This window comes from Phyllostomus discolor, chromosome 5 (genome assembly GCF_004126475.2).
Source record: "Phyllostomus discolor isolate MPI-MPIP mPhyDis1 chromosome 5, mPhyDis1.pri.v3, whole genome shotgun sequence".
NCBI classification, from domain to species: Eukaryota; Metazoa; Chordata; class Mammalia; order Chiroptera; family Phyllostomidae; genus Phyllostomus; species Phyllostomus discolor.
Window position 1 is genome coordinate 93458016 of NC_040907.2, and position 27227 is coordinate 93485242.

General features: G+C 40.1%; 2 protein-coding genes and 1 pseudogene across 7 annotated transcripts in view; all 3 read right to left on the reverse strand.

The window, feature by feature from the left end:
* Positions 1-13189, reverse strand: part of BPHL (biphenyl hydrolase like) — a 32414-nt gene extending 19225 nt beyond the window's left edge. The window contains exons 1-4 of one of the 4 annotated variants that reach the window (XM_028512972.2): positions 13006-13182; positions 8051-8154; positions 5003-5169; positions 3384-3537 (exon numbers count right to left, since the gene is read on the reverse strand). In XM_028512972.2, the coding sequence (XP_028368773.1) occupies positions 3384-3537; positions 5003-5169; positions 8051-8154; positions 13006-13112 (532 nt within the window). In that variant the 5' untranslated portion in view covers positions 13113-13182. Of the gene's footprint in view, positions 1-3383; positions 3538-5002; positions 5170-8041; positions 8155-13005 lie in introns of all 4 variants that reach the window. The other 3 variants (XM_036026586.1, XM_036026585.1, XM_028512971.2) reach the window with 3 other exon arrangements.
* On the reverse strand, positions 9758-10615 carry LOC114496174 (annotated as a pseudogene).
* A 3559-nt stretch (positions 13190-16748) lies between the features above and the next one.
* The window catches only part of RIPK1 (receptor interacting serine/threonine kinase 1), a 39356-nt gene continuing 28877 nt past the window's right edge, over positions 16749-27227 (reverse strand). Inside the window, exons 8-12 of one of the 3 annotated variants that reach the window (XM_036026584.1) lie at positions 23400-23490; positions 21980-22537; positions 21485-21595; positions 20458-20601; positions 16749-18769 (exon numbers count right to left, since the gene is read on the reverse strand). In XM_036026584.1, coding sequence (XP_035882477.1) covers positions 18483-18769; positions 20458-20601; positions 21485-21595; positions 21980-22537; positions 23400-23490 — 1191 coding nt within the window. In that variant the 3' untranslated portion in view covers positions 16749-18482. The remainder of the gene's footprint in view (positions 18770-20457; positions 20602-21484; positions 21596-21979; positions 22538-23399; positions 23491-27227) is intronic. The other 2 variants (XM_028513435.2, XM_028513436.2) reach the window with 2 other exon arrangements.

The following is a 27227-nucleotide window of genomic DNA, read 5'->3' on the forward strand; positions in this document are numbered from 1 at the left end:
TTACGTCCATAAGAACAGAAGTCAGCAAGCAAATACCAAAGCAGGAACAACATGTGCAGTGACACGGAGGCTGAGAACCATGCTACTTTCAGAACTTAGCGATTCTCAGGTGGCTGAAGAAAAAGATGGGTGTGTGGGGGAAGGGAAGACAAAAGTAGTAGGAGATGGACTGGAAAGACAGAAGGTCCTGGGTCACTCAAACTCTGTGAGCAAAGCTGAGAAGTTTGAACTTACTTATCCAGAAAGTCATGGGAGACCTTGAAGGATTTTCAAGTAAGAGTTCCTAAGAAATTGGATCCAAGAAGAAACACCAAGGCACATCATAATTACATTACCCAAAATGAAAGGTAAGGAGAGAATCTTAAAAGCAACAAGAGAAAAACAGAGTTATCTACAAAGGAGTTCCCATTAGACTATCAACTGATTTCTCAAAAGAAACCTTACAGGCAAGAAGGGGCTGAAAAGAAGTATTCCAGGTCATGAAAGGCAAGGACCTCTATCCAAGATTACTCTATCCAGCAAAGCTGTCATTTAGAATGAAAGGGCAGATAAAGTGCTTCCCAGATAAGATCAAGTTAAAGGAGTTCATCATCACCAAGCCCTTACAAATGAAATATTAAAGGGACTTATGTAAGAAAAAAAAGAAGATCAAAAACTATGAACAGTAAAATGACAAAAAAACTCACAACTATCAACGACTGAACCTAAAAAAGCAAAAACTAAGCAAACAAGTAGAACAGGAACAGAATCACAGAAATGGAGACCACATGGATGGTTATCAGTGGGGAGGGGAAAGGGGAAATGGGGGGAAAAGGTACAGGGAATAAGAAGTATAATTGGTGGGCATAAAATAGACAGGGGGAGGTAAAGAATAGTATAGGAAATGTAGAAACTAAAGAACTTATATGTACGACCCATGGACATGAACTAAGCAGGGGGACTGCTGCTAGGAGGGGTGGTACAGGGCAGACAGGGATAAAGAGGAGAAAAAAATGGGACAACTATAATAGTATAATCAATAAAATATACTTTTTTAAAAAGATTTTTTATTAAGATTTTATTTATTTATTTTTAGAGAGGGAAGGGAGGGAGAAAGAGAGAGAGAGAGAAACATCAATGTGTGGTGGCTGGGGGCCGTGGCCTGCAACCCAAGCATGTGCCTTGACTGGGAATCGAACCTGTGATGCTTTGGTTCGCAGCCTGCTCTCAATCCACTGAGCAATGCCAGCCAGGGCTAAAATATACTTTTAAAAAAGAAAAGAAAAACAATGAAATTGAATCCTCTAGTTAAACAGGTCAGGATAAAAGGAGAGATTATACAAATTATCAGTTTTAGGGAACAAAGGAAGGAGATCACTGTAGCCCTTAAAAACTTTTGAAGAGTTATAAAGGAGAAACAAAAGAGTGACAAGGGAATACTACGTACAACTCTGAAAGAACCCACTGGCTTTGACAACATGTAGATCATACTTATCTCAGTGAGAACAGTTTCAGTATGGGCCACAATGGGAGGTGGGCCAGAATGCAGTGGCGAAGGAATGAGAAGAGAATGTGTAGAAGTAGAGAGTGCAGACAACTCTTTCAGTCAGTTGTGGAAAAGGACAAAGAATGGTACTGTAGTAACTATAGGTAAGAAAGACAACCTTTTGGAGGAGGAACCATGCCCCCACCTTTATAGGCTGAGAGGAAGATCCAGGGAGAGAAGTCAATGATACAGGAGAGGTAGAAAGGACCAAGGCACTGTGTCCTAGAGGGTGGGAGGGAAAGGACCAGCAACAAAATGAAACAGCTTACTTTGCATAAGACAGGCACTCTCCTCAGAACCAGGTGGAGATGCAGTAAGGACAGGCAGGAGTACCAAAGAGGACTGGTAACTAAATCTGACTTACCATTTAAGAGTTTCATAGTTCTTTACCAAAGACAAGGACTGTCAAGAACTAAGACTCTACAATAAAACTTTGCCATTAAATAGCTTACTTAAGTCATGTGAATTTCAGAATAATTGAAAAAGATTAGACTTGTGGTATTCTAGTGCATAGGGCTGCAAACTATTTCTGTAAATGACCAGACAGTCTAAATATTTATTTTAGACTTTGTAGGCCAGGAGGCAAAAACAAAAACATTATGTAGATAAAGGAGAGAAACTTCTGATTTACCTTGGCCTAATTGTCTGGAATAGGCCATCTGGGAACCAATAGAAACATACTCAGGACAAAAAGCTATTGGCCTGAAGAGAAGGGTCCTGGTGAGACAGGCTAACATGTGGTGGTGTTAGGGTAACCCAGGTTAATTTCGCTTTGTGTCCCAGGGACCCCCAGATTCTGAATCACCTTTCCCTCCTCGCAAGGGCCCCATCGTCTCAATGTACACAGCCTGCTGGAGGCTAAGCAACTCCTGAACTGCCAACTGAAAGTCCATGGCTGGCTGCCTGGTTATAACTAACAGTTGCCAACATGTAGGTGGCCACCAGTACAGGTCCTGTAACAACACTGGGAGTGGAGGAGGAAAGGCAGATGAAGAGGGACACCCAATACTGATCTCCAGAAGTCACTGTGCTAGCCTCCTAGATGGGTGCTTAGGTCTTACAAAAACAGATGGTGAGCTGGATTTAGTCCATAGGCCCCTGTTCCTGTGTCTCTAAAAACCTTAAAAATTAGCCTGAAGGACAACCTTAAAAAATGTGAATAGTACAAAAATTCTTCATCAAAATAAAAGGTTTCAGTCCTGGCTGGTGTAGCTCAGTGGACTGAGCACCAGCCTGTGAACCAAAGAGCCACTGGTTGGATTCTCAGTCTGGGACTCATGCCTGGGTTGCAGGCCAGGTCCCCAGCTGGGGGTGTGCGAGAGGCAACCACACACTAATATTTCTCTCTCTCTCTTTCTCCCTTCTTTCCCCTCTAAATGTAAATACTAATTTAGACCTTTTTTGAGTCATGAAAGTATCACTTTTGAAAAGAGAAAGCTCTTAAACATAAACTGGTTAAACTGCATTACTTTTCTGAGAAATTATTTTTCCTACCTTCAGATTGAAAAGCAGAAGAGGATGAGATATGACTTGTAACTATATATCAAAATGAGAATTAAAGAGGAGCCCTGACCAGTGTGGTTCAGTTGGTTAGGCCTCATCTCCACAAAAGTGAAAGGTCACCAGTTTGATTCCAGTCAGGGTTCATGTCTGGGTTGTAGGTTCAGTCCCTGGTTGGGGCATGCATGAGAAGACACTGATTAATATTTCTCTCCCACATCAATGTTTCTCTCTCTTTCTTCTTCCCTTCCCCCTGCCTCTACAAATAGAGAAATAAAATCTTTTTAAAAAAGAATTAAAGGAGAGAGGGAAGAGGGAGATATTACTTGTCATGACATCTCCAGTTCACGGAACCTACCCTGATAAATCATTTCATCCTCCTCAGTCACATAGGCGTTGGCTCCCCAAATCACCATCTTGTGGATGTAAGATGGATATTTTGCAGCTGCAATGAGTGCTGTAATGCCACCATCACTCCACCCCAGCAAAGAGAACTTTTTAAACTTCAGTGTCTATGAGAAATACAACAAAAAACACAGCACAGGTTATTGCTCCTCTGTTAAAAGAACCCAATAATCAATAATTAACAGAATCAATACTACTGTGGGGTTTGGAGTATCAGTTGGCAGTTAATGAAAAATCCTAGAGTTCACCATTTGATGAGAAAAATGTTTTCTCTCAACTAATTTAGTGTAAATATAATTGTTTCAAATTTTGAAGGAACCACTTCATCCCTTGGATAAAGTCTCAAGGAACTGGAAATAATGGAGATCAGTACTTGGACATGACAAATGACAAGTGCATGCGCATGCACACCTGAGCAAAGACTCTGAGAACAGCTGTGTAGATTAGAAAGGGAAACTGGAAGAAATAAAATCATTGCATCTGGTAAAGTAACCAACTGCAACATTGTGAAGAAGTGGCTAGAGGAACTCTGGAAGAGAATGGTGTCATGGGGAGGTTATGCTAATCCTGGGGTGAATCAACCAGGCTCTGAAAATGTGTTACACAGGGACAATGAAAAAAGATCACATCTGAAAGATGCTGTCTAGAGGTAAAAATTAATTAATTGGGAAAATTAAGTTCAAGAATTGGAATGACTACTATGGATAACAACTTGGCACTATGTTGTAAAATGAAGCTGTGCATCTTCTATAAGCCTGCAAACCATCTCCTAAATATGTATGGAACTCTTACACATGTGTACCAGGACACAGGTCCAGGATGCCTGAAGAAGTATTGTTATAATAGCAAAAAAATGAGAACTAAAATGTCCATGGACAACAGAATGTTCACTGCACTGCTGTTTATAATCACCAAAAAAGGGCAACTTAAAAATTAAGTTATTGCCCTGGCAGGGTGGATCAGTTGGTTGGAGCTTTGTCTCGTATATCAAAAGATTGTGGGTTTAGTCCCTCTGGTTATAGCATGTGCGGGAGACAACTGATTGATGTTTCTCTCTCACCTTGATGTTTCTCTCTTTCTCTCTCTTTAAAATCAATAAATGTATCCTCTGGTAAGGATAAAGAAATTAAATTATTTATCTACCATTAGAAGAGAGGTAAAATAAGACACAGTATATCCATACAATGAAATACTATGCACCTATTATAATACTGATATAAACTAGTATTTATTGACAGGGAAGTATCTCTTTGAAAAATTGTTCAATGAAATTGAACAATAGTAAGTTACAAAAACATTAGGTACAGTATCATGCCATCAATATAAACATGTGTATTTACATATGGACTAAGACTGGCCAGAAATGCAGAGCCTCAAAGTCTTGGTGGTGGTATCTCTACATAGTTGGATTGTGGGATATTTCTACTTTCTTCTTTATATGTATTTGAACTTTTTAAATTTTCTGTAGGAGTCTCATGGTATTGCCCCGATAGAAATAAAAAACAAAACCAAAATAAATGAAGACAGGCTCAGTCATCCTCCCTCCCTTGGGTTCTTCCCTAAGAGACCCACCTTCATCAAATCAACAGCATCTTTTGCATCCCTTTCAAAAAAGTTCCTTGGGAAATCTCGATCTGGGGGTCTGGAATGTCCATATCCTCGAGGATCCCAGGCAACCACTGTGAAGAGCTTCTTATTTAGGTTTTTAATCTGAGGTCCAAAATCAGTCTCTCCACTTCCTAAAAACAGCGACTTGATTAATTCAAGTGAATGCTTTCATTATTTCAAACGCATTACTGTAAAAATATAAATAATTGCAAGCCCAAAAAAGCAAATAATTTATACTCAAAGTTAGACATGAGATTATAATCAGCAAAGGAGCCTTGCAGGGATGGAATCCATTTACCGGGAGGCTGACTTCCTTTTCCCTGGGAGCTCAGACGTGCCTCTTATGGCCCCCTAGTGGCCACTTTGAGAAAGACAGATGCCCTGGTCAGGGATTACTAAAGTCCAGCCCTTTTGGTACCTCTTTAGACTCATTTTCCTTTAAAAAATAAATCATGAAACTGTACAGAATTAGGTTTACTGATAATATGCTTCTGGGTTATTTTTTGCTTTTCTTTTTTTAAGTGGCTGTTACAAGTAAGAGAGATTCCAATATCTGTAGACTGATTTATGAGATTTGATCCAAGTTATTTAAAGTAGAATTCTAAAACCCCAGATGTTTTTTTACTAAGCTAATGTGAATAGCCCAGAAGACTTTTGGGCAGTTATCACTAGCAACTAGAAAGTTAAACTAGAAAGAAATGATTGGGGAGGGCAGGGTGTAAAAGAAACACATCAGTTTATTTCATTAAAAAATTATAGAACAGTGTATATCAATAAGTCAGTGGCAGACTTGACTGGGAGTTCCCAGCCTGCCCACTAGTCACGGCCACTGCGGGCACACACACGTCGAGCTCTCTCAGGTGTTGTGCTCACACCCACTCAAAGCAGTGTGCAAGGCCAGTTCCTCAAAGAGCTCAGTCCAGGGGCACATCAGCACTTTATTTTTAAGGTCTGCTTGGTTTTTGAGGACTCATAACTCAGACCACAAAGAGATACTAAATGTCTTGCTTGATAAACTAGCTATTGCTAGAAAATGTCTTTCAAAATGGTATAGTATCATTTGATGTTATCACTGTTCTGACAAGATATGCCGTTCTCAACATCAGGTAAATCATTCAGAAACCCAAGATAAAAACATAAATGGATCTCAAGCTCATGCCTTCTGCTCTTATGGTTCCTGAACTGGAGGGACTTCTCCATGGGACTGCTGTGGAGGGGCAGAAGGTGAGAAGGCGGGAAAAGGTAACAGCCCAACTCAAGACCAACTTCAGAAATAACAATACTTGCTTTCGGGCACACAGGTATACGTTTGAAGACTTTAGTGCAAACAATACTAAAACCTTAAAAAGTTTATTTTAAGGAACAGTTGCCAGTATATGACACTTGAGAAGGAAACACATCAACACTGGTTACATGTGGAGGCGGGAACTGGGTGCTGGGGACAGGGGACTGAAGGGGCAATCTCACTGTTTGACCTTTTGATTTTTGAATGAGGTTAATGTTTTACATTAACAAAAATTAAATTGTCAAGTTTTTTATACCTGGATAATGATTGCAATCTGAAATAATGGAAATCTAAGCTGGTAAATTATTCATTGCTTTTACAGATAACTTTGGTTCAACATCAGCCACTGGGTTAAATGTCCTCCTTCATTATACAGTTTAAAGGGGAAAAAAAGACATTAAATACTATCTAAACAAGGATGCCTCAATAGCTACAGGGGTACCATAATCAGCTGAGGCTCAACCAAGTGAAACCATCAAGTAATTGAAACATTTTAACAGAAAGAAAACACATCATAATGAAATAAGTATCAATTGGGATTATTTAACTAAACAAAACAATGCAATGCCAAAACCCTTAAAACCAAATCTGAGATGTTCTGAGATCATTGGAAAATTTCCTCCTGAACTTTCTACATCCTGAACTTCCTAAACTACTTATCTGAAAAATGAGACTGAGATTCAGCTGGCTTTACAATACACCATTCATACCAATCTAATTTTGACTTTCAAAAAGTCTGTAAGCTCAGTTTTGCTCTTAGCTCTTACTTTGATTGGACACATAGTTCACCACGAAGGGCCCTCAATCTACCTTTCAGCGCCGAAAGTCTCCCATCCAAGAAAAGCCTTAAAACCAGCAATCTGTAATGGCTGGTCACCCACTTGTCTTTTGCCTTCATCTATCCCTTCTTCCCACACCCCTTTCCTTAACTCCCAAACCGTAGCCTGATGCGAACCCTGGCCGGCAGGATCCATGTGTTGTGGCTGCAAGAGACAAATTCACATGGACTACAGAAGTCCTGTGGGGAAAAAGGGCCACTCTCTAAGTGACAGAGTATGTCCCAACCCCTGCCTGGACAGGCTTTTATTGCTTTTCTGGGTACATTACATTGAGGATGGTCCTCATTTACTATGCACAGGTTTGCTATAGGTGATTACCTTTTACAGATAACAAAGGAAAGAATGTTGCTGATTACTTCAAAGAGAAGGACGTTTCAAACCAAGGGGAATAGTGGTTGAACTGGTTACACTTCATACTTGGGAGGTTTAGCACAGACTTTAGGAAGTTCAGTAAGTACTTGCTGCCTCAATTCAGGGTGAGGGAGTTTTAGCAAAAGCAAGCCTCATAGCAGCCTATGTACAATGCAGGCCTGATTCCTCACAGGAAAACCTATCTGTGGGTCTGGCTCCTATGTGCCGGACCTCGCTCCCCACTGTCCTTTCTGAGTGGGGCCTGGGCTATATTCCCATGCAATGAGGAACAATCCCTATAGTAGGCAACCAACTACATGGTATACTTGCATGGGAAAAACCAGGTATTTAAAGAAATAAAATAATGCATATACCAGAAAGTTATCTTTCTAAGTCACCTAACATTAATTGTAGCAAATATTACTTAAAGCATTTCCATAAAAGCATTAAAATTAATGATCAGTATTTGGCAACTATATTGTGAAAGCATCACAGATTACACAGCACTCAAAAACATTCCATTAAAACCTTCCAGACCCAACATTCCAGGAAGCAGCAAGACAGCATGCTCGCCCTCTCCAGTCCGCTGATAATGCAGGTGGACACCATTCACAGCCACTTTGGTAGAGGTTACTGAGGTGCTAGAAAAGAAAAAGCCCATCCCCAAAGAAAAATTATTATTTAGCAGTGCCAATGTAATATGACAACACTGCCCTTTTATAGACACGAGTCAGCTCTAGTACCTTCTTCAGGTTTCTCAGACTATTTTGATTTATGCTTCAGTCTTCTGAACCTGAAAAAGAACATGAGTTTGTATCTTCCTCACTAGACTACAGATATGGACTGTGTCTTCATGTTTGAATATCCTACAGCACAGCTCAGGGCTTACAAAAGACCCTACAAAAGTACCTAGGGTCTTGCTCAAATCAATGGTCACACAGGCCCGCAGGCATATGCCTGGTGAGCTGGAAACCAGTAGTGCCAAAGTGCAGGCTGACATGGGAATGACGCACAATGGACTGTGAGGGGGAACATCAGCAGCACAGACCCCGGGCAGTCATCTGAACCGTGGCAGGTCTAGACAAGCTACCTGCCCCGGCAGCTGCCACGGCAGCATTCCCAAGGGTGAGACAGATCTCACGTGTCTACAAGGACAACCTTTATCTCAAGGCTATCCTTTAGACATATGATTTCTCACATTCCCCAGCCAGCTGCAGCTTCTGCAGCTCTACTTGGGAATGCCTGTCTGCTCTGATACGGCCAGGCTGTTTTTTAAGAGGGTAAAATATTCCTGTGTTGATTGCTGAATAACTGGGTCCATAAGCTCTCATCTCAAGAGCCTTTGCCTTGCCACTGACCTTCCTTGGCCCAAGATCTCCCATGATGCAGCATCTAACTCCACATGCTTGGCATGGAGAGGGTCTCAGGCTGGGGCTACTGCCAGAGTCTGTTCTGACTGGGTATGTGCCATGCCAGGTTTCTGGTTTTTTTTTTTCTTTTTTGTAAATCAGTCTTTATGTTTACTTTTTGAGGCCTTTTCTTTATTTTCTTTTTTGCTCAACCCCCTGACATTTTACTCCTCATGCACTAAAGATTTTTGAGGGGCTCCCTTCTTTGCTTGTAAATTTGTACAATGAGGATGTTATGTGCAATAAGATGACCACCCTCCCCCCACCAACTTTGTCAATGTCCAAGCCAGTGTGTTGTCACGACTGGGTGCTGCTGTCTCCTCCTCTCCAGGGCCCCAGGAGTCAGTGCTGAGGCACGGGCTTAGACAGGCTTCCCTTCCTTCAGCTTTTATGATCTCTTTTTATATTTAAAAAAAAAAAACACCTTCTAATTTCCTTCTGCACTTTGTTATCATTAAACTAAATAACAGCCACTGCGAACACCGGTATCATCTCATTCATTTTTCCATGTGATGCACATTATACTCACCAAATTCTACCACTGACGGACCTGAGGATTAGACAGTTTAAGCAATTTGCCCAATCACACTGCTCATAAATTGCAAAGTCAAGATGAGCATCTGTCTGACACCAGAGCCTTTGACACTTTTTATGCTTTGTTTAGAAATAAAAATGGGGGCTATTAATAGGATACAGCTTCACTTTGAAATTCCTACATATTCTCTATTATCTTATATGTATAGCTATTTCTTTCGTATATTTTTTTCCAAAGTAGCCACTGGCTACAATAAAGCTACCATAGGGCATGAATATATATACACACACACTACAGTGATAGCAAATTAATTTTTTAGTATTTTTTCCATTCCACATCATCAGGAGGACTGATTTCAACTTTCCTTTTTCCTTCGTCAGACTGGTTGGCACTCAAAACTGCCCCACCAGACCCCATGAATGATTTTTCATGGCACCTTTCACTTCAGCAGAACCATCTAAATAGATTTGCTGGAATAATCTGTTTAAAGCTGCATCTCCCTTCAACTTCTTATTCTTTTCTTTTTCTTTGATCTCTACAACCAAATCTCTCCCGATTTCTTGTATGAGATGATGATGGATATGAGCTCTTTACACCTGCTATCCACTGTCCCAGCTTAGGCACGCCTCCCTGCCCCTCTAGCTTTCCCTATCTCAGGGACTCTAGCTTTTCATTTTTAATTTTGATTTTGTTGAAAGTACTTTAAATGTGCTCTGTTCTGGTATTACAGAATTTAAAAAATCTCAATTTCAAATTGTAATCCTATCCAGTAGGAAGTTTCACTAAAGCAGGAAACTCTTTTTCTGAAAATTCCACCTTTATAATGCATCCTTCCTCCGCACATTCCTGACTATAAGTGTGGTCAAAGGTTCTGTTTGATATCAGTCATGCTTGATTTTTGACTGACAGGCCCCTGGGACACAGACACCTCAGATTGTGACTCATTCTTAGCTTCTTGACACCTTTTAGCCAGACAATAAAATCTGCATCCACACTATCTAATTTCTGTGGCTCCAGCAGTGGGGGCACATGCACCCTGACCACCGGACAGATGGTGGTGGCAGGCGCCAGGTGGAGAGTCTCTGATTCTCTGGCAGAACATCCTGAGTTTGAATTTGGAAAACATTTTTCATCAGGCAGGTTTTTAGGTTCTGTAGGTTATTAATATTGTAACTGTATGTAACCTACAATTCTAAGTAAAAAATGCTCTTTTAATCTAACCCTGGGACACACCGCTTTATAGATTATAAAATAAGAAAAGAACCAGCCTTCCAAAAAACAGACTTACAAACAAGTTTTTGGAACACAACTCAATTGCAGGTCAGGCACTGGCTGTTTCAGGAGTGCTTTTACCGACTCATACCGGGCTGCAGCCTTGTTTCAGGGTTTACCGACACCACTGCTTGTTTTCCCTGATTACATGTCATATTAATTTGCAAGCACACTTATAAAATGGCAGTTCAAAATCCAGAGAAACCTGTTTTTCAGAGATGTTTTAGGAAGAATGATTTGCAGTGCTAATGGATTGACCTTCCTTCCTACAGCCATTAAATAACCTATTGTAACTTTGATATTGGTAAAATCACTTTATTTCAATCCCTTTCTGAGAACAGTAAATTGGATTAATCACCATTTTTCAGTGTTAAATTACACTGCTGCAGACATTTACATATTTTTCCATCTGCATCAAAACAGTCCTGGAAAATCTTCCAAAATATCTAAAATAATTAAAAGACCCTAAATCCAATGTGAAGCTCCTAGTCAATCACAACATAAAAAATGTAAAGCCAGTCAGATTTTTCCTTTCTCTTTCCAAAAATGTTTTCAAATGAGAAGTTTCTACATTATATATAGTGAAGTTCTAAATGCCAAATACCTATCTAGCATTTGACTTTTCTTCCTGGTCATGAATGAAGCTTGCCTATATATATATATATATATATATATATATATATATTGTGTGTGTGTGTGTGTGTGTGTGTAGGTAGGGTGGTAGGCAATAAAGTAAAGCAAACTTCTTGCTTCTCTACCTTCATTTTCTGCCTAGTATCTCTTGGGACACAGGACACCCACTTTTAAGACAGTGAGTCAGAGATTAACCGAGGATTTTTTTTTTGGTTATTGGTTAATCTCAAAATTCGTGTGTGTGTATGGGCAGGGTGTGTGTCACAAAAAGAGAAAGGTAGATTCTTGGGCATCTCCACAGACAAACATCAGAACCTCTGGGAGTCAGACCCAGGAATTTGAATTTTCCCAGTTCCCAAGGTGATTCTCCTGCATGAGGTCAGCAAAGACTCTGGAACTTGGGACTGTGTTTCTGACAGCTAACAGGTCACAGACATTCTCAGGTTGGTTTCTGATCAATGAAACATGAGAGATTATTGCCTCTTAAAGAGACTGGACAGAGTAACAGACTGAGTAAGGGGTTTGAGGTTGTAATCTCTGTCAGGAGTATGTCTGTGACTAAGCACATAACATTTCCTCCCTGGGTCCCTTTGTTACTGGAAAGGGACCTGGTCCTGAGCAGGTCTGCCTAGGCCCAGCCTATAGTGTGTTGGTTCTTGACTTTGTACAGCAGAGATCTCACAACACGAGTTCAGGTGATTTTGGGAGTACACTTATTAAAGCTGGGGACACTGACACAAGGAAGAGCTTAGGATAGAAGAAGTAACAGGAGCACCTAGGCTGGGCAGCTTTGGCTCTCAAGAAAGTCAAAGAAAAGTGGGCCTTGGACACTTGTTCATGGGGTTAGCCCTGGAGGAGCTGCTGCTGCTGCCCATTGCTCCCCAGGTTGCAAGTCTCACTGAGGTCCCTTAGGGTTTACAGAATGAGTGCTCCTGCAGGAAGAGGAGGGGAAGAGGAAGGGAAAGGTGCAGGTGTACTCCAGGGAGGAAGAGCATGCTGGGACCCTTTATTTTTAAGGGTTTTTAAAGTCTGGGAGTTTAAAAGCCATTGAGAAGGATCTCAGTAGAATATTCATCAGTTTTATGCTGATGTGCTAAAATGAGATTTATTCCCTTAACTTCACCCGTCCTTGAGTATGGCTGGCACAAATGGTACCAATTGGATTTCTGCTATGTATTTCCCTGACTAGAGTGATTTAAGCCATTTACCCTCTGGTTGGGGAGAAGTGTAAATCATTTATTTTTAAGTGTCCTTGGCTTGGCTACAGAAGATTTGTGATTTACTACCTGGCTGTAAACTGCTCGGCTGTTTATCCGTCTCAGTTTCCCTATTTCACTTGTCCTGGCTTAGTACCTGTCTCATCTTTGGTCTGCATAACAGAGGGGCTGGGCTCTACCACAAGATCCTTCAAGGCTCCAGAGTTCCAGAACTGAAGGCGCTGCACTGCTCCAGTGCTAAGGCAGGGCCAGCAGAAGGGAGGGAGGTCCGCTCCACCGCACTCCCTGCTCCCAGCTCCTAAACCCTCCAGCCAGCTTGTGCCCTCCCCTCATAGCGTCCTCTCCACTCTCACCCTGCCTCCCACCGCCAGCCCCCAACTCTTAAACTTGTCACGGGAACTCCCGCAGGGGAATGAGCGCCATTACCCGAAGGAGGCCTCGGTCCGGGTCAGAGGAACGGAGACACCTGACTTCAGAGCCGAAAGAAGGAGCCGCAGACGTAGCGCTCCTCGGCTACCTAGCGCCTTCGCCATGGTCCCAGGTCGCACCAACCCAGGGAGCGCATGCGTGGACACCTGCAAGCCTCCCTGGGCAACCACAGCCGACGCCGCTAGCTAGGAAACTCGCATGCGCCAGGCCGCTCCCCCTTCCCTTGGCAGCCCAGCTTTGGCTTGCTTTGCTCCGCCTCACATTTCCTTATTGCTCCCTACCTCCTCCGCCCCAATCTGGCAATTCGCTAAATTCTCGCAGATCCCTGAGAAATAGGGGCTTGCAGTATGTTTGCTTCTAGAGACGATAGAATTAAACCATTTTTATTCTTCATACTGTCATGAGCATATGTTCCCAATATAGTCTTTCCTATAAGTCAGCGGGGCAACTTCTCAGCTAGCTGTCTGCTGAGCAGCCAGGCACCAAGAAATAGACAAGAGTCACACCCAGTAACTATGCTATTCACTCACTTTTGTTGAATGCAGGTTCACTCAAAGTACCACTGAAACATACATTAATTCCTATTCACACTTTAACAGTCTAAGAGAAATGTAACACACACACACAATCAATGGGGGATAATGAACCAGAGTCTCGTGTGCAGGCTCTGGAGACAACATCGTGGGCAAGGGATTTGCCAGCGTCTTGCCAAGGAATGATCTCCAGAGCCAGGTGCATAGCAGGACAGATGTCCCCAGTCCAACAGGGCAGAGCCTGGGGCAGCCAGTGCCAAGGGAGATCAGCGTGGCATGGAGCAGCACTCTGGAGTGTGGAGCTTGGCTATCTCAGCAGTGGTCTGGAGCCTGCTTCAGTTATACCTTCAAAGTGGTGTACGCCACCCTTCTGGGTCTTTTCGATAAATGTCCCCGCACCCCTGATGCCAGGTGTGGAATTTCCCCAGGAGCCAATGGGTGGCACATGGCTGTTCTGCTCAACATCCCTGCTGGCCAGTGTGGAATTTCCCCAGGAGCCCATCTATGGGTGGTCCCGCTCTGCAGACATGACTATTCTGGTCACATGTGCAGATGTCTTAGGCATGTCTCTTTGCCAGACATGTCAGCTCTCAGATAGTTTCCCTCTTGAATCAAACTGTCCTGGCTGACTGACAGCCATTTTGGTTGACATGAGTGACTCGATTTTATGTAGCTTATGCTATCTTGGTCAGACCAATGCCATTTTATTGATCCTGCTCTCCACATACCACCTCACACTCATTAGAATGGCTATTAAAAACAAACAAACAAGCAAACAAACAAACAACAAACCAGCCCTGGCTGGTGTGGCTCAGTTGGTAGGGACATTCTCCCCACAAAGAAAGGTCTCAGTCTAGGCACATGCCTAGGTGCATATATTGGTGGGGGTGCCAACGAGAGGCAACCAATAGATGTTTTTCTCTTCCATGTTTCTCTCCCTTTCTCTCTCCCTCACCTTCTCACTAAAATCAGTAATCATGTCCTCAGGTGAAGATTAAAAAAACAAACAAACAAATTAATGTTAAGGAGGATATGGTGAGATTTGGAATTGTGAACCATGTGCATTGTAGGGAATGTAAAGTGGTGCAGTGGCTGTGGAAAATAGTATGTCCATTTGCCAAAAAAGTAATATGGGACTACCTAACAATTCTATTTCTGCATATACAGTCCAAAGAATGGAAATCAGGGTCTCAAATTAATATTGATACATCCAGTTTATAGCAGCATTATTCACAATAGCCAAAAAGTGGAAGCAACTCAATTGTCTATCAATGAATGAAAGTATAAATAAAATGTGTATCCACATAACAGAGTATTGCTTTGCCTTAAAAAGGAAATTCTGAAACTTGGAGACATCATGCTCAGTGGATAAGCCAATCACAAAAGGACAGTTACTGGCTGATTCCACTTACATGTGGGCCCCAGGGGAGACAAATTCATAAACATAGAAAGTAGAATGGTGGTTGTAAGTGACTAGGTGGAGAGAGACAGAGAGTTTGTGTTCAATAAGGACGGACTCGGATGGTGGTGATGGTAGCACAGTGTGAACATACTTAATGCCACTGAGCTGTACACTTGAAAATGGTTAAGATGGTAAATTTGTGTTACGTGCATTTTGCTATGCTAAAATATTTTTTCAAGACCATAAAATTCAAGCTTTATAAACATCTGGACTTGAAGATTCAGTGGAGAAAAACAACACCCCTTTAATACTAACACTATGCCTCCCCTTAACTGGGAATAACTGGCAGAATCTTGGCTTGAGTTACTCAAGATGACAACAGCTTCCTTGCATATTACATTATTTTTCCTTCAAGAGACCCACGGTGCTTTTAAGTGTTACAGCCATGGAAAGTTTTGTTACCTGCTGTATCCTTACTGGCCCATTGGAATTCCTTGAGTAATAAAGGCAGGTTTGGCTTAACTATGGAATATGTAAAAATATTTATGTTCTACTTTCAATATAAATCTGTCACATCAAATTTTCTGCATAGAAAAAAAATATGTATTTCAGCTGACTACTGTCACTTGAATTTCACAAATCAAAATTGGGGTCAACATTTCTTTATTTTTTCCTGAAATGTTGATTGTTATTTCTTTTCAGAGATGATGAGGGTTAAAAATAATTGTCTATAATTTTAATACCAGCTATCCTACTGGTATGCAAAATGGTGGTACTGTGAAATTATTGGTATCACAGTTTAAGGTACACACTTGAGAACTAGGCCTTTATGTATAATGCAAGCATACAATTTAAAAAAGAGCTACTATTCTTGTGCCAGGCACCTTATGATGCAATATTTTATTTTATTCTTTACACCAACCACAGGTACTTTGCCCTTTCTATTTATAGATGAGGAAACTAAAGTTAGGAGAGGTTAGGGAGCATGCCCTAGGTATACAGCTGAAGGGTGGCAGAGGGGAATTTAATTCTGCTTGATTTCAGGACCCCATATGTGGATTATTACATCATATAAAATTCACTGCAGTAGCACTGCCCTTCAATGATTTGTCAATCAGAAGCCTCTGCATATAAACACCTAACTTTTTATATTAGTATTAATAAGAAAAACTGTTCTCTATAAATAACACACATTAAAACATTCAGCAAAATACTATTTAAAACATTTTATAAAAAAGAACTTATTTTTGAAGACCTAACTTCATATCCTAGATCCAAAGCAAAGGTTATGAGCATAACAAGTGGCATTCTGCTGAGCAAGACTGAGCTGGATGTGTGTCTTATTTACCAGCAGTAACCTTAGGATCTATCTTTTTTGGAACCCTATAGTTTTTTGGAACACTATGGATAATCTTCTTTCTCATTTTGTAGTCTGTGTCAGTTCACTTAGTTGGTTTCTCTGAAGACTAGTGTTTTTGTGGTGCCTGGGTCTTATCCTGAAACTCCTCAGATACAAATTTGACTTTTTTCAGCCCAGTTTTTAGGGTTGGGACTGAAGCAAAGGCCTCTGAAACTTGACAGAAGGACAGCAGTGCTGCAGGCTCTCAGTGCGGTGAGCTTTCATACTGAGAGACACAATGCTCTGTCCAGAAGCTTCTCCTCTTTTTACCGTGTGCTTCCTTTCTCCTACCAATAGCAGGCAGTGAAAAGAGGATTAGGTATAGGAGCTGCCAACTGAAGTGGTAAAGTCTCAGTGGAGAAACCTAAACTGTCTCATTTATACAGATACACATCATTTCAATGGCTTGTATTTAAGGTACAAAATTTTATTTTTGAAGAGTCAGAATACTTTTCATTTTTGCCCCTTATTATGGATCATTCAATCTCTTTGGAAGTTAAAGATTTTAGAACACTGTTAAGACAAGGTACAAGGGATACATTTAGAAAAGAAGCATCCAACTCCCACTAGCAAAGCCTGGGACCCTTTCCCCCTTTAGTTTTGCTTTTGGTCTTTGTGATCAGAGCTGTGTGGCAACTAAAGAGTGAGCCTGTGTATGTGTTGGTAAGAAAATTGAGGTTCATTACTTTGTAACAGTGTTCTTCTCAGCTGGTGCAATTTTGCTTTTCCAGGGAACATCTGGCAATGCCTAGAGACATCTTTGTAACAACTGGGGATGGGAAGAGAGGGAGAACAGTGCTACTGCCATCTAGTGGGTAGAGACCAGAGTTGTTTTCAAACATCCAACAATGCATAGGACAGTTCCCCACAACAAAGAATTATCCAGCCCAAGGTGCCAATAGTGCCGAGGCTGAGAAACTCTTTACAGTCCCACTTCAGGTGTGTGTGTTTATCTGCTGGGTTGAGCTGGAGGAGGATTAGAATCAGAATGAACAATTCTGTTATCAACCCACCCGGCACTAGAATCTGTTCAGACAGCCAGATTGGTCAGTCCGCACCCCTCTCCTTTCCTCCATGGCATACCCTTTCTGGTTAGCAAAGTTCTGACAGTGATCCTGGGTGGCCCAGTTGGCTTCAGTCTTCCAGATTCTTCATTCATTCCTGAGTTTTATGTGGGCTTTGAAAGGTTGAGTGCTAGAAGCACAATTACCAGATTCTGAAGCTGGCCTTTTTTCTACATTGTAGCTCACAGAAAAAAATTAAAATATTTATACAGCACCTGGGGGTAAACTGGAGAGATGTTCAACAGTGATCAGCCCCAAGGCTCCAGTCACAGCCGAGGTGAAGATAACATTCCTCGCACACCTGCTCCCTCTGCGGGGCAACAGGTTGGGAAAGTGCCTAAAGTGCCAGAACACTAGGGAGGAACTGAAAAACTTAATCAAGACTTTTTGTAATTGTCACAATTAGTAGCAATTTCTTGCAATGACTGCCTGGGAAATTGTGCTTTTTTGTTTTTCCCCCCTTCTTAGTACATCATAAAGTCCCTTCAGTTAATTTATGGAGATTGCGTGCAGTTCTTGAAGCCTGTAATGACTGATACAGAATTTGATACTGAAGTAACGGAACGTATAATTTTGGAATGAACTGTGGTTGTAATACCAAAAAACATCATAGTATTTGAAGAGAACTTAGAATTTTTCTGTACTTTGGTTATAACAGAAGCCTATGTGGAAAAAAGAGCACAAAATAAGAAAGCTGATTTAGTTTACATTTTCTGAAATTTCTTTTGTCGCTCAAACAAAATTCCAGAAAACGGAATGAATAGCAGAACTGAAGGTTATGGGATAAAGTAAAAGAAAATGATCTTCCTCAAATATCTTTTCTTTCCTTTTCAAACCCACTTAGGCTTCTTCTTTTCATTGAGGCTTGGCCATTAATAAGGCTTCCTGTGTAGCGGGTTGTTTGCTGTAGACTTCTTTCCCATTGTCTAACTGTGAAATGCAGAACATGATTTTTATGCAGGTACAGGATCCATACCGATGAGGAAAGAATTCTGGATGATCTGAGGCAGCACATTTTCAGTGGATTACTCACTAAGTGAGGAGTTTACTTATTGCTGCCAAAGCTCCTTTTAGAGTTAGTTCTGGCTGATATATTTCAAGTTGTTCAGAAGGTCTAGTCTTGAACACTGGTGGAGTGCAAAGGCCAGTTTTCCCACTGTGGCCCCCTTATTGCCTTCTCTCATCAGCCACTTTTGGAGCATCTGGTAAACCTTTTCTTTTAATCCATCTCGCTCATAGTCATGGTCAATTTCATCAATCTGAGATTCAGTGAAGCCCAGTTTCCGTGCACACCTTTTCCAGCTCTTTCCTAGATTTTCCCTGACTGGGTCCAGGTGTTTATCAGTCAGACTAGTGGTATTATCTGCCAAAAAGAAAACAGAAGGCGGCATGAAGCTGCAACTCATTTTAACATCCTAGCTTCAAAAACTTGTATAAAGTGAAGAGTACTTGGAGCACAGTGGAAAAGACAACTTCTTAATTACATAGCTGTTGACTCACTGGATGATGGTTCAACTAGCCCATTGGAGGAATTTTTGTAAATTAGAACAGGGGACCTCTTCCTCCTAGCAGATGCATCTCTGAGCCACAGCTGATGGCTTTGGGATTAAAACCCCTGCCTGACTATTAGGTTGTTTATTCAACCTTAGCCAGCAGTGTAATTTACATGAGAGCTTTCTGATATAAAGGGAAAAAACACAATTTTTTCCCCTTTGGGGCATTTTCTACTTACATATGGCCAGAATTAAGGTCACTCAAGCCCTGACCCCTTCACCCAACAATTCATTTTCACCTCACTTAATCAAGGAAACTGAGACCAGCAAGTGCAAACCTACCTATTCAATCAAAACGTCTTCCCTGTCTTTTAAGGGATGAGGCATCTATACTGTTCAATATCTATTTCTGGACTCATCCCTCCCCTGCCCCAACTGCTATCTCTCCTCTCCTATAGCCATAACCTCTCTCTTTCTACTGGTTCCTTCCCCTTAGGCCTTCACAAAAGTAACAAAAGGAAACAAAAGTATAAAATGACCACCACAAACAAACCACACTCCTTGATCCTCATCCTATCTCAGTAAGCTGAATCGTTTTTGCCTCTTAACTCCCATTCTTTCCTCAGATCCCCACAGTGCAGCTTTTATCATCACCATTGGATGTCAGTGGTCCAAGAACCTCCTAAGATATTTGTCAAATTTTGTCAGTACCTCTTCAGGAGAGGAAAACCTGAGTTTCATCAGATTATCAAAAATACCCTTGCCTCCCCGCAATTTAGGAACTTCTGCTCCAGGAATTTTAAAGTCTACCCTTCAAATGGACCAGATCAGGGATTGGCAAACTACACCACATGGATCAGAGCCAGCCCGCTGCCTGTTTTGGTAAACAAAGTGTTACTGGAGCACAGCCATCCATGTACATATTGTCTGTGGCTCGACTCATGGCAACCTGAGTTGAGTAGTGCAACAGAGACCTCAAGGCCACTGAAACCTAAGATATTTACTATCTAGAACTTAGTAGAAAAATTTGCCAGTCCTAGTGTTAACCAGAGGGCGAGGTTCTTTCATCATATTGCTTTGGCCTCATGATGGCTTTTGCCAGGTTGTTTTGGGATTAATGTTATGAGCCTGCCTAGCGGGAAAGTCTTCGTTTTTATTACGGACGTGCCACTGAGGGCAGTCACCTAATAGTTTACAAATCCCTTTTGGTAAGGACCTGAAGGAGCTATCTCTTCTATGTCTGAGTAGTAGCATTAATGATGATAACTATAATAATTTAACACTTTTCTAGATCTTCCTATGTACCAGGCAATATTCTAAGTTCTTTATACATATTGACTCATTTAATTCTCACAACAATCCATGAATTAGATATTGTAAATTTCTCCATATTAAACATAAATAAATTACAAAGAAATTATATGGGAATTACACAGATATTTCACATAGGAAACATGGGACAACTTTCAGGGAGAAATTTTACGATTCCATTATATCCCTCTCACCGAGTAAGAAAGTTCAAGGTTGCTAGACAATGGGCCCTTAAAAGGCATCTTACCAAAGATATCTTGGTACTTAGAAGCAGGCTCGTTCATGTACATGCTGTTCAGTAATGGTGAACTCACTCCACCAACTTCCATATAATTCTTGTCTCCAATCTGAATGCCAGTACTGTTATATATGGAACATTTTAGAGACTCACCTGAATAGAAAGAAGTACACAGCTAAGTACATCTAAATGGAAAGTAAGATAAGCCCTGACTGGGTAGTTCAGTTGGTTAGAGTGTTGTCCCGCCAAAGTTGTGGGTTCAATCCCTGGTCAGGGCACATACAAGAATAAACCAATAAATGCATAAGTAAGTTTAACAACAAATCAATGTTTCTATCTTACCCTTTCTTCCTTCCTCTCTCTAAAATCAATAAGTAAAAATTTTTAAAAAGTAAGATGAAAAATACAACACAGTAAAAAGGCAGGGCTTTACTCTAAATGTTTAAGTTAAATTACTTATTCTATGCCATCCTGTAAAATTTTTTTTAAAATTGTTTTTCTTTTTAAAAATTAGGGTAGCTACCATCATAAAAATAGAAAATAATAAGTACTGATAAAAATGTGGAGAAATTGGAACCCTTATGTGCTAATGGTGGAAATACAAAATGGTGCAGCCACTGTGGTGAACAGTATGGTGGTTCCTCCAAAAATTAAAAATAGACTTACTATATGATCCAGCAATTCCACTTCTAAGTATATACCCCCCAAAATTGAAAGTAGGGTTGCAAATAGGTATTTATACCTCCATGCAGCATTATTCACAATAGCCAAAAAGTAGAAGCCACTCAAGTGTTCATCAATAGATGAATGGATACACAAAATGTGGTGTATACATACAATGAAATATTATTCAGCCTTAAAAAGGAAATTCTGACACATGCTGCACGAACCTTTAGACCATTATGTTATGTAAAGTAAAGATAAATAATGTATGATTTCACTTATAGGCAGTACCTACAGTAATTAAATTCATACACATAAAAGGTAGAAGGTTGGTTGCCAGGGGCTGGGAGGGGAAAGGAGAATGGGGATTTACTGTCTGACGAGTACAGAGTTTCAGCCTGGGAAGGTGAAAAGAGTTCTGAAAATGGCTGATGGTGAAGGCAGCCCAACAATGCGGTTTTCATCACAAATGGCAGTCTTTGGCCTATATGAGATAAGAAATAAAAATATCTAAGACTTATTTCTTACCTTCAGAAAATAGCAACCAAATAAAAGAAAAAAGCAGATACCTTCACTTGCATCAGAGATTGGGTATAATGGGACTATTATGATTCAAGCTAGAGTAGGAGATGCCTACCAGTTACAAAACCTATAAACCAGCACTTATAGACAGCTGCACTGAATCCCACCCAAACTGAAATATGCCCAGGCCAAGTGATCGTATGGAGACTATTCCACAATGGCAAGTTGTATCTGGCAGCAGAAGACTCTGAACTGGCCCTTTGTTAGTCTACAACAGAGCTAACAGCTGTTATATTTTCAGAGAAAAATTTAAAAAAGATAAGATTAGACTGACAGGCCTGTTTACCTGTTGATGACAGGGAGACGAATGGAATGGTGGGTGTGTTTCCCAGTAGGTTGGTCTCAGGTACTGGAGTTTTATGCAGGCTTGGCATGTGGCTTAGATTTGGCCCATAACAAACTCTGGAACCTGCTGTTCCCAGATCTAGTGATCTTGTTCTAAAACCATGTGGATTATATGATCCATTGTTCCAGTGTAGTCCTTGAGTTTGGCTGGTCAGTCCAATTGGTTGGTGTACTTCACTACCATGACCGGTTGTATTTGAAGAAGCAAGGTCTTTTGCCCCCGGGTTCTGATAAGGTCTTGGCTGTGCAAAAGGGTCATGGGAGACCCTTCGTCTCCTTTCCTCTTCTCTATTGTAAACTGCATTTTGTCTGGGTTGATGTTTTGTTTGCTTGTCCATGCGGCTGCCAAAAAGATGGTAGTTGGCTTCCTCCTGGAGTTTACTCTGCAGCCTGTCATTCTCCTCCTGCTGGTGCTCCGGAGAGGGAGCAAACCAGGACTCTTCCACAGGACCCATCCCAAGTCCCTGTGAACTATGCAGTGAACCGGGCTGTTCTGTGGCTGAGAAGAAATGATCACCATTGGAGTTTCATGAAACATTAAAAAGTAAAATGAAACCTGAGCCCCATAATGAATCTGTACCTCAGTCACATACTGTAAACATTGAGAACAAGTAAAAAGCGTGTATTACATGGGCCCTCTTTTATATGTAAAAAGTAGGAGCCCATGCCTAGCAATGAGAGAGCACTAGGGAAATTATAACAAGCAACAGAAGAATGGGTGTTGCAGGAATGACAAAGGAAGAAAGGGACTTGTGTTGCAGCAGAGGAGGTACAGGTTAGTGCAGGGCTGGAAAATAACAGCAGCTGCTCTATGCTAATCACTTTCCATGGATTTTTTCATTCCTTCATTTTTTAAAGAATAAGAGTAAGAGCAATTATCATGATCTAATGGATAAGGTTTAAGAGGTTAAGTAATTTGCTCCATAATAAATAGCTAATAGGTGGCTACAAAACCCTGTACTCTGCCTACCCTTTTGTTGTAAGGAAAAAAGTATCCCTGCTTGAATCTGAGACCAAACTCTCTGCTGATACTCTGGATCTCGTCATCCCTGACGTTCTCAAGCACTTGCTCCTACATATGCCCCCTTCTTTATCCTGAACCATCACTTTCTCCCTATCGGATATATTAGGACTCTTATATTCAGGGTGCTTTATCATTTTGGTGAAGTCAATGGTGCTTAACATTTTAAATACATGTATCTTGACTCCTGAATATATTATATATTCTTTTAAGGTAGCTGTTGAATTTTTTAGTTGCTGCTTCTTCTCATATGGTTGTGAATAGTATTTAAGAGAGAAGAGTGTGTGAATGAGTACACATATTTGTGAATAAACAGACTTCTGATCATAGTGTAAGTTACCTGAATTTGACCTGCTTGGAGGTATTGCTACACAATCCATTTGGAGAGACTGCATTCTCTTCACAATTTCATTTTGGCCAGGATACTCTTTCTATAATAAAGAGCAAACTACATACTTCAGTAAATAGCAGAAAATAGTCAGTTCCAGAAGATTATTATAAGAAAAATAAGTCTTTTCAGAAAGTAGAAATTTCACATAAGGTAGCTCTTACGAACAGTAAATATTTAAAAAAATGCATTTCCCAAATAGCCAAAACAATCTTTAAAAAGAACAAGGTCGGAGGGCTCACACTTTGTGATTTTTAAAACTCACTACAAAGCTACAGTAATCAAAACAGAGTGGTATAGCCTAAGGACAGACATATAACCCAACAGAATATATTGAAGAACCCAGAAATAAACCCTTACATACACGGTCAATTAATTCTGGACAAGGGTGCCAAGACCACTCAATGGGGGAAACACTGAATATCCACATGTGAAAGAATGAAGTTAGATCTTTACCTTTAAACATATATATAAATTAATTCAAAATGGATCAAAAACCTAAACTTAGGAGCTAAAACTATAAAACTATTAGAGAAAAACATGGGAAAAGCTTCAGGATATTGGATTTGACAATGATTTCTTGGATATGGCAATAATAGCATAAGCAACAAAATAAAAAGATGGACTTGTCTACATCAAAATTAAAGACTTCTGTGTATCAAAGAACACTATTATGAGAGTAAAAAACAATTCACTGAATAGGAAAAAATTGCAAATCATATATATGTGATAAGAGATGACTATCTAGATATATAAAGAATTCCTATAATTTGATGACAACAACAACAAAGCAACCCAATGCAAAAGTGGGAAAAGAACTTAAATAGACATTTCTCAAAAAAAGATATACAAATAGCCAATAAGTACATGAAAAGATGCTGAACTTCATAGTCATTAAGGAAATGCAAATCAAATCCACCATGAGATATATACTACTTCATACTGATTAGAATGTCGATTATGTAAAAAATAAAAACAAAACAAAACCAAAACTCAGAAAAATATAAAGTATTGGTGAGAAAGAGAAATTGAAATGCTTGTGCATTGCTGGTGGCAATGTAAAATGGTGCTGCCATTATGGAAAACAGTTTCATGGTTTCATAAAGTTAAAACAGAAAAAAGTTAAACAAAAAGTTAAACAGAATTATCATACAGTCCAGCAGTTCTACTCCTAGGCATTTATGTGAAAGAACTGAAAGCAGGGGCTCAAAAAAAATACTCATATACCAACATGCATAGCAGCATTATTCATTACAGATAAAAGGTGAAAACAACCCAAGTGTCCATCAACAGATGAATGAAAAAAATGTAATATGTACATATGATAGAATATAATTAAGCTTTAAAGAGGAATGAGGTTCTTGTAGAAGCTACAGAATGGATGCATCTTGAAGACATTATGCTAAGTCAGTGATTTTCAACTTTTTTCATCTCATGGCACACATAAACTAATTACTAAAATTTTATAGCACACTAAAATATATTTTTTGCTGATCTGATAAAAAATAGGTATAATTATGATTCATTCACACTGGACGGCTATTGTATTGGCTCTTGTCATTTTTTTATTTGACAATCTAAGGAAAAAGAAGTAAGTGCTCCTGACAGTCAGATACTGCATGTTTTAAAAATTCTTGTGGCACACCAGTGTGCTGTGGCACACAGGTTGAAAATCGCTGTGCTAAGTGAACGTGCTAGACGCCAAAAGACAAATATTGTGTGATTTCATGTCTACAAGGTACTTAGAATAGGAAAATTCAGAGACAGAAGGGAGAACAGAGGTTACCAGGGGATGGGGAAAGAAATGAATGTGGAGTTAAAGTTTCTGTTTGGGATTAAAAAAAAGGAAATGGATATTGATGATGGCTGCATAACACTGTGAATGTACTTAATGCCAGTGAACTGGATACTTAAAAATGGTTAAGATGGCAAATTTTATGGTATGTATCTCACCACAATAAAAAAGGAAATTTTCTATAAAAGTCATAATACTCATTATAGAAAATGTAGGGAATTAAAAGAAACTTACATATTATGCCTTCACTTAAAAAATTAACATTTTGGTATTTTCTTCAGGACATTTTCCTAGTCATATTTACATTTTGCTTCTAACACACTGCAAGTTACACAGGTGTGTGGTCGAAAACATTCACTGAATGAACATTATGAGTAATTTAGAGGAGAATGAGTGAGAATATTAATTATGTGCATAGTTTAGAACATTTTGTATGTTGCTTTTTATTTAACATGATAAGCATTTTTGTTATTTTTTAAAGTATATTTTATTGATTATGCTATTACAGTTGTCCCATATTTTTCTCACATATATCCCACTCTACCCTTTACCCCCCCTACCTCCAGCACCCTCCTTCTTAGTTCATGTCCATGGGTCGTACACATAAGTTCTCTGGCTTCTCCATTTCCTATACCATTGTTAACCTCCCCCTGTCTATTTTGTACCTACCATTTATGCTTCTGATTCCCTGTACCTTTTCCCCCGTTCTCCCCATTCCCCCTCTCCTCTGATACCATCCATGTGATCTCCATTTCTGTGATTCTGTTCCTGTTCTAGTTGTTTGCTTAGTTTGTTTTTGGGTTTTTAAAAAGATTTTATTTATTATTTTTAGAGGGAGGGGAAGGGAAGGAGAAAGAGGAGAAAAGGATCAATGTATGAGAGATACATCAATTGTTGCCCCTTGAACATCCCCAACTGAGGACCTGGCCCACAACTTAGGCATGTGCCCTGACAGGGAATTGAACCCAGTGACCTTTTGATGCACAGGCCAGCACTCAATCCACTGAACCACACCAGCCAGGGCTATTTTTGTTTTTCAGGTTCAGTTGTTGTTAGTTGCGAGTTTGTTGTCATTTTACTGTTCATAGTTTTTTATTTTCTTTTTCTCAGATTAAGTCCCTTTAACATTTCATATAGTAAGGGCTTGGTGATGATGAACTCCTTGAACTTGACCTTATATGGGAAGCACTTTATCTGCCCTTTCATTCTAAATGACAGCTTTGCTGGATACAGTAATCTTGGATGTAGGTCCTTGTCTTTCATGACTTGGAATACTTCTTTCCAGCCCTTCTTGGCTGCAAGGTTTCTTTGGAGAAATCAGCTGAGAGTCTCATGGGAACTCCTTTGTAGGTAGCTCTCTGCTTCTTTCTTGCTGCTTTTAAGATTCTCTCCTTATCTTTAATCTTGGGTAATGTAATTATGATGTGCTTTGGTGTGTGCTTCCTTGGGTCCATATTTTTTGGAACTCTCTGAGCTTCCTGGACTTGCATGTCTAGTTCCTTCACCAAAATTGGGAAGTTCTCCTTCATTATTTTTTCAAATAAGTTTTCAATTTCTTACTCTTCCTCTTCTCCTTCTGGCACCCCTATGATTCAAATGTTGGAACATTTAAAGTTGTCCCAGAGATGACTAAGTCTCTCATTTTTTTTTTTATTTCTTCTTTCTTCATTCTGTTCAGGTTGAATGTTTATTCTTTCTGTTCCAAATTGTTGATTTGAGTCCTGGTTTCCTTCCCTTCACTGTTGGCTCCCTGTATATTTCACTTTACTTCACTTTGTATAGCTTTCACTTCTTTTATTTTGCACCTACAATCAGTCTGTGAGCATCCTGATTACCAGTGTCTTGAACTCTGCTTCTGATTGGTTGGCTATCTCCTCTTTGCTTACTTCTTTTTCTGGAGTTTGGATCTGTTCTTTTATTTAGTCTATATTTCTTTGTCTAGCACACCTATTGTTGTAAGGGGCAGAGCCTTAGGTGTGCACCAG